This window comes from Dendrobates tinctorius, unplaced genomic scaffold (assembly GCF_039654945.1).
Source record: "Dendrobates tinctorius isolate UK_male_01 unplaced genomic scaffold, ASM3965494v1 ptg000005l, whole genome shotgun sequence".
Classification (NCBI taxonomy): domain Eukaryota; kingdom Metazoa; phylum Chordata; class Amphibia; order Anura; family Dendrobatidae; genus Dendrobates; species Dendrobates tinctorius.
In genome coordinates, this window is record NW_027361673.1 from 36,233,166 (window position 1) to 36,247,344 (window position 14,179).

At 44.9% G+C, this 14,179-nt stretch overlaps 1 protein-coding gene across 2 annotated transcripts in view; it reads left to right on the top strand.

Annotated features, from left to right (window-relative positions):
- TOPBP1 (DNA topoisomerase II binding protein 1) overlaps positions 1-14,179 on the top strand; it is a 165,259-nt gene that overhangs the window by 134,550 nt on the left and 16,530 nt on the right. For both annotated transcript variants that reach the window (XM_073569494.1, XM_073569500.1), the window contains exons 16-26: positions 573-685; positions 806-932; positions 1,768-1,908; positions 2,379-2,481; positions 3,849-4,041; positions 4,243-4,463; positions 4,703-4,860; positions 5,484-5,589; positions 5,933-6,096; positions 7,163-7,304; positions 7,611-7,696. In XM_073569494.1, coding sequence (XP_073425595.1) covers positions 573-685; positions 806-932; positions 1,768-1,908; positions 2,379-2,481; positions 3,849-4,041; positions 4,243-4,463; positions 4,703-4,860; positions 5,484-5,589; positions 5,933-6,096; positions 7,163-7,304; positions 7,611-7,696 — 1,554 coding nt within the window. The remainder of the gene's footprint in view (positions 1-572; positions 686-805; positions 933-1,767; positions 1,909-2,378; positions 2,482-3,848; positions 4,042-4,242; positions 4,464-4,702; positions 4,861-5,483; positions 5,590-5,932; positions 6,097-7,162; positions 7,305-7,610; positions 7,697-14,179) is intronic.

The window sequence follows — 14,179 nt, forward strand, 5'->3', positions numbered from 1 at the left end:
AAACTTAACTGAACTGGAATTGTTTTGTAAACCGGAATGGTCACAAATACCTTCATCCAGGATCCAGGAACTCATTAACAGCTACAGGAAACAACTAGAGGCTGTTATTTTTGCAAAAGGAGGATCTACGAAATATTAATGTCACTTTTATGTTGACGTGCCCATACTTTTGCACCGGTCAAATTTTGTTAAAATGCAGATTACACATTTTCTGTTAGTACAATAAACCTCATTTGAATCCAGAAATATAACTGAGTCCATCAGTTATTAGATATATGAAACTGAAATAGCTGTTGCAAAAACCAAAATTGTTATAAAGAAAAAAGGTTAACATTTATAGGGGTGCCCAAACTTTTACATATGACTGTATATGCTGTAAAATCATGAGACGTAAACTTTCAGAATTTTTTAAAAATCATCAAAAAAAGTGAAAGCTTACATCTCACAATTCTTTTTTGTAAATTATTCTTGTCACGATCTTCTAAGCACAGGCTTCATAAAGCCATATATGTGAAACTGTATTATGATTCTTTACGTTGACTCCTTATTTTCTAACTTCTGTTTTTTTACAGGTAGATCAAGAGCCTAAAATACTTAATGATGTGGTAATATGTGTGAGCAAAAAGCTCAGCAAGAGACAAGGGGAACTTAATGGTATAGCCGCCTCACTTGGGGCAGAATACAGGTAATTTATGCCTTCAGGAGCACTAAATTGTTCAGGAACAGAGGTAAAAAAAAAAAAAAAAAGCAACATAACAATTGCCACTGTTTGTCACTCATTCCTTCTGGGTTGTTCATTTTATAGGTGGTGTTTTGATGAAAGTGTAACTCACTTCATTTATCAAGGAAAGCAGAATGACACCAACCGGGAATTCAGATCCGTAAAAGAAAAGACAGGAATTCACATAGTTTCTGAATATTGGCTATTGTGTGTATGTATCTTTTTAGTTTTTATTTCCTTTGTAAGCATCTAAAGCATTTTCAGATAGTATATTATACTCCGTTACGCCACCAGGAAGTAATAGTAATTATAATTCACTAGATATTATCTTAAAACTACACAAACATTAAGACGCTTTTACAGTTAAATTAGGTTTTTAAAGAGGTATTTTCAAGATGTCAGTTCTAGTGATAGTAGAATTGTAGTATTGGTAGAACTATAAAGCTCAGCACAAGTTCTGCTGTAACACATTCGGCCATCAGTGGTTTATTCTGGTGGTTGCACAATTGTCACTATATTTACACATAGATGTAACTGCGTTTGAGCAAGCAGACGGAGCCGAGCCATGATTAGACTTGCTGTCTAAGCTGCATAGATGGTGATTTATAACTGCATCTCCTCAGAGGATGAGAGGAAGGTGAGCACCTAATTGCGGTCTAGGAATCAAGGGGCTGGAGAGATGTGACTGGTATGTTAGGAAGGTAACTACTGTCCACGCTCACCCAGGATCTTGGGGCCAAACTCCACAGAAGCCAGCTGTACACTACAAAAAATAAATGCTGTCTTTGCAGTTAATGATAGTAGATAGAAAAGGCAAGTCAGTTGAAAACCTTATGTGCATGCTCAACTAAAGCAATTTTAGAACTCAAGAACACCCCTTTCAGTCAGTTATGCTTTTGGGAGTTTAGGTCTCTATTACAGCTATGCATCCGACATCTGTGATTCCTGTAGAAAATGCACATTGTTTTTTTTAATTCAGTGTAATGTGGTTTTTTTTGGTGTACTTCACATTTTAATGTCTCATTTTGTTTTTTCTGGCTAAAAAGTGTGCAGAAGAGCAAAGGAAACTCCCAGAGTGTCTCTACCCTCACACGTACAATCCAAAAATGATCCTCGACATTGGTGCTACACAAGATCGAACGAATAATAGCAGAAAGTTTTCTACAACAGTCTCTAAACATGATGAGGTATGATATAATCAGTAACAAAATAACATCATTTTTTTTTTTTTACCTTCCAACCCGTCGTAATGGTTTTAAAACAAGCTTATTATTGTTTTATTTATAATCTGTGTAATTGGTGTCAGCACAAGCTGTCCCAGATGCTGCTTGCTGTAGTTAGTCTCCATTACAATGAAACGAATCCAAGTAGGCATTGTGGCTAATGGGAAAGTCAGCTATTCTTTCTGCAAAGACTTGAAGAGTCTTGGTTGTTGGTCTAACCCAACCTTTTACATTCTACTGGCATCTCTAAGTACCTATTGCTGAATTTATTAACTTCTATTTATTATGAAAAGGACTATGATCAATCAAAGCAAATTGAGGGTGCCTTACCATTACTAGGGCTAGTTTTAGTCTTTTGCATTAAGTACATCTCTAGCAGGCAATCCTTTGCATTTTGGATAGATTTTCTAACTTGTGTATTTTATTTTTGTTAGAAAAAGCAACTAACAGATGAAGATGATCAAATAGCTGAAATTTCACTTGTAAGGACAAGTAAAGCTGGAGATGCTCAAAGTGAAGGGAATGAAGTAAAAGGAGGTGAAAATATATATGCATGTTTACAATAGCTATGTAGAGCAATGAACCGCGGTCAGGAGGGCGCCAAGGAGTAGTGGGGAATTTGTTTGATGTCTTTATTCCACAACGCGTTTCAACAGCTGTCTTCCTCAGGAGGGTACATGATTAGATAGGGAGGCGGGGGTATATATATAAATGGGGAACTAATCACAATTAAGAATCAATTCAAATTAATATAAAACAAAGTGGAAACACAATAAAATCACCATAAAAAACGGCGCCCTCCTGACCGCGGTTCATTGCTCTACAGTTACTGTCCCTCAATGAGGGTCTGCGGCTGGTGCTGCCTTGGGCTTGTCATCTACCGCCCCCCCCCCCCCCCCCCCACTGGTGTGGCTCACGCCAGCTCTCCATGGAGACCGCTTTTCATTTTATCCATTTACAATATCTATGTGACACATGGCACTCATAAAACCTTCCCAACCCCTTTCCTTATTCCAGATCTTCAGTTAAAAGTACCTGGCTGTCCATTGTCTGATGTAAACAATGGACGTTGGCGGTGTCTGCATCTATAGGATTGGAGATGTGATGGCCTCTTGATTTGTCAGCATGCCAACTTTTCCGCTGCTTCACCTTTTTTGCTTTGGCTCTGAACAAGTATAGGAGACTCTGTAGATTTTATTTGTACGAGTTGAACATGTTCCTGCACTATTCGGTGCCGGCGCATAAAAGGAAATGCTTGGAATGATGTAAGTAAATCGCGTAACTTCCGCCATCTGCGGACGTGTTAACAGAAGCTGTTCTTTGGTTACAAAGCTGACATATGGCCAGCCAGGGCCTTTAAAGGTAATCTGTCACCAGGTGTGTGCTCCTAAATCTGAGGGTAGCATTAATTGGGGGCAGGGACCCTGATTCCAGCATTGGATCATGTTCTTGGATTTTTGTTGTACTGTTGGTGAAATTACTTATTATTTACGGTTTATGTTCCAGTTCTGCTACCGCTCTCAATGATGAGTTCTGGCTAACCCCAGCCCCAGACTTGACTGAAATCTTACAATGCAAAGCTGCTTTTCTCTAGTTGGGGCAGGGATAGTACAAGCTCATGAATATTGAGGACTACACTGCTGGAGCTCATCATTGAGAGGATTATCGGAGCTGCAGCAGAGGGCTGGCAACAGCATTGAGAGGACTGTCAGAGCTTCAGCAGTGTTTTATCAAAAATACGGAAAAGAGCTCAGTAAGTGACACTGTTTGGAGTCAGTCTCGCCCTGATTTGACAAATTAGGGGTAAGAAGTAGATTGAGTTGCCAGCATAAGAACATAACACAAATGACTTGTGTAATTATTCAGGAATGTGTTCTTTTTATGTTTTTTATTTATGTAATTAGCACTTACTCAGACGCTAGAGATGAGGGAGAATTTCCAGCGACAGCTCCAAGAGCTGATGTCTGCTACATCAATGGTGAAGGCACAAGGACAGAGGACGTCATTAAGCAGGGCAGGGTTTGATAACTCCCCTTGCACTCCTGAAGGCGTTCGTTCTAATAGAAATGGCCGTAGCCGGGTGCTGGAAGCAAGAAGGTATTGCAAAAAGAGATTTTCGTTTGCTTAGTATCCAAGAAAATGCCTTGTCTGTTGTATTATATTTCCTTCTGTAATGATTTAATTTATTCACACCTAACAGTATATGATACTATTTTTAATGTTTAGGTTATTACTTTTTAGAATATATTATGTTTGGTCTTTTGTTTTTTACAAAAGTTGTTCTACCGTACTTTTTAGAAATTCTCGCCAGCCCACAGCAGATCTCAATACAGAGCCATCTCAAAATGAGCAAATTATTTGGGATGACCCCACAGCAAGAGAGGAGAGAGCCAAACTAGCCAGCAACCTGCAGTGGCCCAATAGTCCTTCCCAGTATATGGAGCCACAGCCTGATGTGAAAACCGAAAATGATGAAAGCGTCCAGAATTCCTTAACCGACACAGATATAGCTGCAATGGGTAAGACAATGGTATCGGTATCTGCATGGCCTGTATTGCATGTATAAACTTAATTTTCGTTATTGATTTTTAGTCATATTTACTTTTTAAAAATGTCTAGTTTGCTGTGAGAACTGCATTTGCTTTCCCTTTTTTTTTGCAGTTACTCCAGAAAACTAACATAGACACATTAGTTTATTTTATTTCCAACTTAATTGTCAGGAAAATTAAAACTGGCTAATGCTAATCTTGTGTTTCAGAGGCCTGTGAAATGGATGACACTGCAGCTCAGGAAGCACTTAGCAAAGGAAAAGATCTCCAGTCTCCAGCTAAAGATCAGCTAATCTCCACTCCACAGGCTCCCAGCATTGCATTCCCTCTAGCCAAGCCCATGGTGGCTCCACAGCCAAAGGAAACAGTTAGTTTGGATTCTCATTGGCATGCTGCTTCGATTGGTCTTTGCACTGATTCTTTGCACTGATATGAGAGCTCTGGTGCTTCCTCGGTTACCTTGTGGGCTCAGGGGTATCAGGGATCCATCCTTCCCTCTGTCAAGAGGTCCAGGACTGACACCCCCTGTAGGGGGGGTTCCTCAGCCGCATGCCCAGTCGAGCAGGGTCTCCGGGCTTGAAGCCTCTTCCCTCCCAGCGAGGGCTCTTTGTTTCCACCGCCGGTAGAGGAACGCACTCGTCATTTCCGGACGCCAAATGGAGGACTTCCAGATGCGTTCCTGGATCGGGTTGGGGGCAGATATACAGCATTATGGAATGCTGTATATGAGCCCTGAAAGGTGGTGGCCATATCTCTTATTGGTCAAACCTGGTGAAAGGTTCCCTGTAAAGTAATTCTGTCTTAAAACAATTTGGTCTGTAACATGAATTGACATCCAAATTTGGTAATTCATATCCATTCATGGTAAATACAGTGATGAGATTGACTCTATTTAATGCCGGCACACTAAACATTAATTTTATTCTTGTAATCCATGCCAGGTATTTTTGTCGTAATAAAATTATTACCTTTCTGGACTTTACATTACAGAATGAAAACGCAGTCATGGATGATAAAGATAAAGAACGTCGATTCCAGCTTTCTTCCTTAAATCCACAGGAAAGAATTGATTACTCCCTCCTCATAGAGGAGCTAGGTAAATGTGTTCCACTGTATATTTTACTCTGTTTTTATTGCACGGCATGATGTGGCTCTGATAATCTAAATGATCGCCTAATAACTAGCAAGAAAATAAAGAACATTTCCCTCATTTGTCTGTCCACAGCATGTGAAAATTAAACCTTGGCACTCCAATATTCGGTGCCCCAGTAGGATCCTATCCCCTTTAGGTATGTAAAGTAAACTGGCACTCGGATGTGAAAACGGTAGATATTTATTTGTGCAGCCTGCCGTTTTCACATCTGAGTGCCAAGTTTACTTTACATACAGCATGTGAAGAGCCACGTGTCTGCATTTTAACCTGATATGCTTGCTTGCAGGTGGAATAGTGATAGACAAACAGTGTTTTGACCCAAGCTGTACACACATTATTGTTGGACATCCTCTCCGTAATGAGAAGTATCTTGCCTCAATGGCAGCAGGGAAATGGGTCCTTCATCGATCGTACCTTGAGGCCTGTCGAGCAGCAAAGCGTTTTGTTAAGGTTAATACTACTACTAATGTAAAATGGAAGCTTAATATGCTTACTGTATATAAAGGATTAGTTAGTCACCACTACTGTAAGGCCTGCTTCAAGATAATATACTCCTAGTTTTTGCATGTGGGTTAGATTGCTGTTACTTCCATGTTATAGCACGCTCAAGCGTTAGTTTAGAGGATGTTCTAAGAGGGAATAAAAAAAAATTTATATAGGTTGTCCAGGCTTGGGACTAAAGTCTGCAGTCACTCTGTGACTGCTGACTTGTGAGTTCTCACAGCCTGCACACTATGTGCTGTCAGGATTCTCCAGGAGCGGGCGATCGAGGTCACGCATATTTAGTCGACAAGTGACAGCATATATTCAAATTGCATACTTGCGATCACATGGCCACCTTCTTCCAACATTAGAGAATTTTAACAGTGCGCACAATGCGTGCATTGAGGATTCGCAAGTCTGTAGTCACATTGAGACTGAACAACACCTTTTAGGCTTCTAGACAACCCTCATTCCTGCACAATAGCAGGAATCGTTCTGCTGCCCATGTACATAAGGATTCGAGCAGTGAGGCTGAGCATGTGTGACCATCAGTACTGAACAAATCATGTGGTCATTCTGAGAGAGCATGAAAAGAACAGCAGGGGGCAGCATAACAAGTGCACAATAACAATGTTTACGTTCCTTTACAGATATGTGTGATTATTTACATGTCCGTAAAATGGTTGTTTTTTTTTTATCACTGTGCCAGATCCAGTTTTCATCAGTATTTGCTCTGTGGCTTCAGTTTTACCATGTTTGTCATACTGGTCTGACAACAAACCAGGACATGTGAATGAAACTTAACACTTTAAGTAGTGGGACAACCCTTTAAAAGAAATATTGAATGGGAAGGAAGTGTTTGTGCTACTGAGTATGTGGAACAAGTTGATTTAAGCTTAAAATGCTTGTAAAGGTTTACTGCTTTTTGCATGCTATTCTCACGGAAATTGCTGCATTCTGTCTTAAAGCTAATATGCAATATTCATCTTTTCTTCCATTATTGGTGACTGTGACTAAATGTTTGTTCTCACAGGAAGATGATTATGAATGGGGAAGCACAGCCGTATTGAATGCTGTTAGCGGCATTAATCCCCAACAACATATGCTGGCTGAGGCAGCGATGAGGTGGAGGAGGAAGCTGCAGAGCATAAAGCAAGATATTAGTGCAGAGGCGAGTATATCCACATTCTGGGAATGGTGAACTAAAATGTTTTAATTTCTTGTGAAGTGGTAATTGTGAGAGCTCCAGCATCATTAGCACATGCATAACCGTAAATTCCACTGTCGCTTCCTATAAAATTCAGAATGACTGACTATCCTTTTTACAATGAGATCATTCAAGATCTTGTTGAGTGTTAGCGGAGTTCTCAAGTTTCACATATTGCATTACAGTAGAACTTCAAATTGCACTTCAGCATTTCTTATGGCATCTAAGCACAGTTGTCATTGTGTTAAAATTGTGTTTTAACCCTTTCAGGGAGCTTTCAGTGGATGGAGAGTTATTCTAAATGTTGACCAAGCAAAAGAAGCTGGATTTAAACGTCTTCTGCAGTCTGGAGGAGCAAAGGTGTGTCTCCTTATACAGTCTTGTTTCTTTTTAATAAGTTTCCCTCTAAATACAGCGTACAAGTCCCAGTGTTAAAGGCCCTCACAAAACCTTACCATTCAGTTCATATTAAAAAAAATTCTGGCACCTAATGTGAATAAATATGAAACATGTAAATATGTATCTATATTAATGTTTGTGTATGTAATGTGCAATATTTAATATCTCCGGGCTGTGGAGTCTGAGTCGGTATAAAATACACCGACTGACTCCTAAAATATATAATAAATTGGGTTCAGTAGTACAGTTCAAGATGTGCAGTAAATGTTTTCATAAGAATTCCGAAAGATATGAAATGTCGTATAAATGTGTGTACTGTTCCTGATCCAAGGATCTAAGCTTTTAGTTGAGATGAATCTGTGCTGCACTTTATGTACAGACTCAGTAGTGAGGCAGTGCTGTGGAGATGAATCTGTGCTGCACTTTACGTATATGCTCAGTAGTGAGGCAGTGCTGTGGAGATGAATCTGTGCTGCGCTTTATGTATATGCTCAGTAGTGAGGCAGTGCTGTGGAGATGAATCTGTGCTGCACTTTATGTATATGCTCAGTAGTGAGGCAGTGCTGTGGAGATGAATCTGTGCTGCACTTTATGCACATGCTCAGTATTGGGGCAGTGCTGTGGAGATGAATCGGTGCTGCACTTTATGTACAGGCTCAGTAATGAGGCAGGGCTGTGGAGATGAATCTGTGCTGCGCTTTATGTACATGCTCAGTAGTGAGGCAGTGCTGTGGAGATGAATCTGTGCTGCGCTTTATGTACATCAGGGGTCCCCAACCGCCGGTCCGCAGCCCAGCACCGGGCCGCTGCAATGCCCTTGCCGGTCCGCGGACACAAGGGGAGCCAGGGGCGGTCAGTGGCGTAGCGGCGGCCAGGGAGCGATCCAAGCAGATCCGCTGCCTGCAAGAGGGAATAGAAGGAGCGGAGCTGCAAGGACCCGTCCAGCTTCCTGCCTGCCGCCCGCGCTTCGTGTCTCTGACTGACACAGAGAGGAGCGCGGCCGATGCTGCGGACAGGTGAGAGGAGAGAGGTGGTGTCTGTGTGTATGTATAATGTGTGTGTGTGTGTGTGTGTGTGTGTGTGTTTGTGTCGGTGGAGCCTGGCCCTGGAGGAGATGGGGACATGAGGAGAAGACCGTGATGGGGAGAGAAGGCCATGATGGGAGTGATGGAGAGACGGCAGTGATGGGGTGAAGGCAATGATGGAGAGACAGCAGTGATGGGGTGAAGGCAATGATGGGGAGATGGGAGTGATGGGGTGAAGGCAATGATGGAGAGACGGCAGTGATGGGGAGAAGGGAATGATGGGGTGAAGGCAAGGATGGAGAGACGGCAGTGATGGGGAGAAGGGAGTGATGGGGTGAAGGCAATGATGGGGAGAAGGGGGTGATGGAGCACTCATTCAAAACCTATGGTGAGTTGAGTCATATTATAAATGTTATTTAATTATAAGTATGCACTGCTACACTACAACCGCGTCCATAGCCCCGCCCCCTTATGACCGAAGCCCCGCCCCTGCCACGCCTCCATCCCCGCCCTGCCGGGCCATGGAACAATGGTCTTGCTTGAAACCGGTCCCTAGTGCAAAAAAGGTTGGGGACCACTGATGTACATGCTCTGTAGTGAGGCAGTGCTGTGGAGATGAATCTGTGCTGCACTTTTATGTACATGCTCAGTAGTGAGGCAGTGCTGTGGAGATGAATCTGTGCTGCTCTTTATGTACAGGCTCAGTAGTGAGGCAGTGCTGTGGAAATGAATCTGTGCTGCGCTTTATGTACATGCTCAGTAGTGAGGCAGTGCTGTGGAGATGAATCTGTGCCGCACTTTATGTACAGGCTCAGTAGTGAGGCAGTGCTGTGGAGATGAATCTGTGCTGCGCTTTATGTACAGGCTCAGTAGTGAGGCAGTGCTGTGGAGATGAATCTGTGCTGCACTTTATGTACATGCTCAGTAGTGAGGCAGTGCTGTGGAGATGAATCTGTGCTGCTCTTTATGTACATGCTCAGTAGTGAGGCAGTGCTGTGGAGATGAATCTGTGCTGCACTTTATGTACATGCTCAGTAGTGAGGCAGTGCTGTGAAGATGAATCTGTGCTACACTTTATGTACATGCTCAGTAGTGAGGCAGTGCTGTGGAGATGAATCTGTGCTGCACTTTATGTACATGCTCAGTAGTGAGGCAGTGCTGTGGAGATGAATCTGTGCTGCACTTTATGTACATGCTCAGTAGTGAGGCAGTGCTGTGGAGATGAATCTGTGCTGCACTTTATGTACATGCTCAGTAGTGAGGCAGTGCTGTGGAGATGAATCTGTGCTGCTCTTTATGTACAGGCTCAGTAGTGAGGCAGTGCTGTGGAATTGAATCTGTGCTGCGCTTTATGTACATGCTCAGTAGTGAGGCAGTGCTGTGGAATTGAATCTGTGCTGCGCTTTATGTACATGCTCAGTAGTGAGGCAGTGCTGTGGAGATGAATCTGTGCCGCGCTTTATGTACAGGCTCAGTAGTGAGGCAGTGCTGTGGAGAGGAATCTGTGCCGCGCTTTATGTACAGGCTCAGTAGTGAGGCAGTGCTGTGGAGAGGAATCTGTGCTGCGCTTTATGTACAGGCTCAGTAGTGAGGCAGTGCTGTGGAGATGAATCTGTGCTGCACTTTATGTACATGCTCAGTAGTGAGGCAGTGCTGTGGAAATGAATCTGTGCTGCGCTTTATGTACATGCTCAGTAGTGAGGCAGTGCTGTGGAAATGAATCTGTGCTGCGCTTTATGTACATGCTCAGTAGTGAGGCAGTGCTGTGGAGATGAATCTGTGCCGCACTTTATGTACAGGCTCAGTAGTTAGGCAGTGCTGTGGAGATGAATCTGTGATGCGCTTTATGCACAGGCTCAGTAGTGACCAGTGTTGTGGAATCAGAGGTTTGGCTTACCAACTCCACAGCCCTGATAGACATCTCTCTAATTGTGCAATGTTATGGTTGGAAATCAGAATACTTGTATCGCCCTAAGTTGCAATGTTCATACTATGCAAATAATCTCTTCAGAGAGGAAGAGGACTAGAACTCTAGTGCCACCTATTTGAAGTAGCAATCCTAAAAGTTAGTGTCGACCCTTTAACGAGCCTTGTCACATGACTTAGGATAAAAGCCAAACCAGAATCTCAATCGTAATTCTTGTTTGGCTTTTATCCTAAGTCATGTGACAAGGCTCGATAAAGGGTCGACATTGACTTTTAAGATTTCTACTTCTAATAGGTGGCACTAGAGTTCTAGTCCTCTTCCTCTCTGAAGAGATTATTTGCATATTTCACAGAGGAGAAAGTAGAATTTTTTTTAGCAGTAAGCAAACTAGTGACTCCAGAATATATTCATCTAAAGTGCACATCAAAACGAGTCCCAGGATGTGGAGAAATGCATTACTGAGAGACTTTATACTTCCAGTAGATTCATAGAATGGTAGAGTTGGACGGAACCTCCTGGGTCATATGGTCCAACCTGCTTAATGCAGGATTCGCTAAATCATCCAAGTCAGATGTCAGTCCAGCCTCTGTTTGAAGACTTCCATTGAAGGAGAACTCGCCGCTTTTCGTGGCAGCCTGTTCCACTCATTGATCACACTGTCAAAAAGTTTTTTTTAATATCTAATCTGTGTCTCCTCCCATTCAGTTTCATCCCATTGCTTCTAGTCTTTCCTTGTGCAAATGAAAATAAAGATGATCCTTCTGCAATGTGACAGCCCAGTAACATACATTACAAACCTAATTCAATGGAAGAGAGATATAAATTAAACAATAAGTGGGCAATTCATCAAGACCAACAACTCTCTTGCCAGTCTTGACAAGAGGCCGTGTTGAAGCAGACACTCCTAATTTATTAAGAGGCGTACGCCAATGGCGGATCTTAATAGGGGCGGATGGGGCGGTCGCCCCGGGCCCAAGGTTTTTTGGGGGCCCAGGGGCAGGGGCGGGCTGGGCCGGGTGGCAGAGAGGCAAATGCCCCCTGGACCGCTCCCCCAGCACCTGTACAGGGCCAGCCGTGCCCTGTGCTGTGACGCCGCCGGCAGCAGACAGCCGCCCGCGTCACATTCTATGAGGGGCCGGGAGCTGTGCACGGCCGTCACCTTGACGGCTGCTCAGCTCCGGCTCCCTCCGGCTGTACTTCCGGGTCAGATGTCGGGCGTGCGCGATGACGTCATCGTGCACGCGCCGACATGTCTCGGAGGATGCAGAAAGCAGAGGCGCTGCTTGGGGAGAGAGCCGGCTGTGAGGTAAGTATGGGGAACTTTTTTTATTTTTTTTTTTATTTATAAAATGAATTAAATGGGGGAGGGGGTGAGTGGGGGCTGTACACAATGAAGGGGGGGTGAGTGGGGGCTGTACACAATGAAGGGGGGGTGACTGGGGCTGTACATGATGAAGGGGGGGTGACTGGGGCCTGTATATGATGAAGGGGGGGTGAGTGGGGGCTGTACACAATGAAGGGGGGGTGACCTGGGGCTGTACATGATGAAGGGGGGGGTGACTGGGGCCTGTATATGATGAAGGGGGGGTGACTGGGGGCTGTACACAATGAAGGGGGGGTGACTGGGGCCTGTATATGATGAAGGGGGGTGACTGGGGCCTGTATATGATGAAGGGGGGTGACTGGGGCCTGTATATGATGAAGGGGGGGTGACTGGGGGCTGTATATGATGAAGGGGGGGTGTCTGGGGCCTGTATATGATGAAGGGGGGGTGACTGGGGGCTGTATATGATGAAGGGGGGTGACTGGGGCCTGTATATGATGAAGGGGGGGTGACTGGGGGCTGTATATGATGAAGGGGGGTGACTGGGGGCTGTATATGATGAAGGGGGGTGACTGGGGTTGTACAGGATGAAGGGGGTGAGTGGGGGCTTCACAGGATGAAGGGGGGTGAGTGGGGCTGCACATGATGAAGGGGGGGTGAGTGGGGCTGCATATGATGAAGGGGGGGTGAGTGGGGCTGAACATGATGAAGTGGGGGATAAGGGGGACTGCACATGATGAATTAAGGGGTAAGTGGGACTGCACATTATGAATTAAGGGGTAAGTGGGACTGCACATGATGAATTGGGGGTAAGGGGAACTGCACATGATGAATTAAGGGGTAAGTGGGACTGAACATGATGAATTGGGGGTAAGAGGGACTGCACATGATGAATTGGGGGTAAGGGGGACTGCACATGATGAAGTGGGGGTAAGGGGGACTGCACATGATGTGGGGGTAAATTAACTGCACATGATGATGGGGGAGTGGGGCTGCACATGAAGTTGGGGGGGAAGGGGACTGCACATGATGAAGCGGCACTGCAGATGAAGTGAGTGGGTGATAGGGGACTGCAATGGATGAAGTAAGGGGACTTCAAATTAAAGTGGGGACATTAAAGTGGATCCCCTATGGCCAGGATCACGTTGGGCGATTTTGTGCGTATTGGCCGTAGGCCTACAGCTTATGTGCAACGTCTTTTTAGGCCATGTCCACACGTGGTGGAATGGTGGCGGGTTTTCCGTATGGACCCGCAGCAAACCAAGTGCTGTGGTCCGTACGGCTGTCAGTTCCCGCTCGGGGACCACAGCGCTCAGGTGGGAAGGGGGGTACAGGGGCCCAGGTTTTATGAACAGCCCCGGGCCCATAGTCGACTTAATCCGCCACTGGCGCACGCCTTTTAATGAATCAGGCGAAACGTAGTGGTGTGTGCTGCTATATGCGCCTTGCCACAAATTTTACTCCAGCCTCTACTGAAGTAAGATTTGTCCCGTAGCGAATGTCTCGACTCGTGAATTTGATGAGCTGCAGTTGTCATGTCGCAGCTCAGCCTACTTAGTCAGAGCTGGGGTGAGAGAGGTTTGAAAACGCCAAGAGACTCGTTTTGATTGTGCAAACTTATATGCGACTTACTCTGTCGCCTTATTGGGGGACACAGAACCGTGGGTGTTATGCTGCTGTCCACTAGGAGGCGACACTATGTATAATCTGAAAAAGATTAACTTTGGCTCCTCCTCTGCAGTATACACCCCTGGATGGCATCAGCCTTCTCCAGTTTTTGCTTAGTGTCGCAGAAGGCACACCTAAGATTTTTTACTCCGTCTTTTTCCTGGATTTTTTTCCAAAGGACTACAGATGAAGAAAAGAGGGTCTCCAGCGAGACTCCCGGCATGGCTCCCTCCTCGGTCCCCCATTAGGGGTACCCGGTTGAGGTCGAGGTGGCTATTCCCCATGTCGCTCCCTCACCAGTCCCTCGGGTACTGGTTCGAGGTCGAGACCCCCCTCCTTCCTCAGTTCCGTCCGGCTCTGGGTCGAGGTCGAGGCGACGATGAAGCCACCTGACGGTGACAGCAGCACCCTCCCTAGTCCCCCTCTGGGGGTATTAGGTTGAGACACCGCAGGTAGGGCCTGTACCAGGCACCAGGGACCCCAGTCCACCTGTGGGCTCC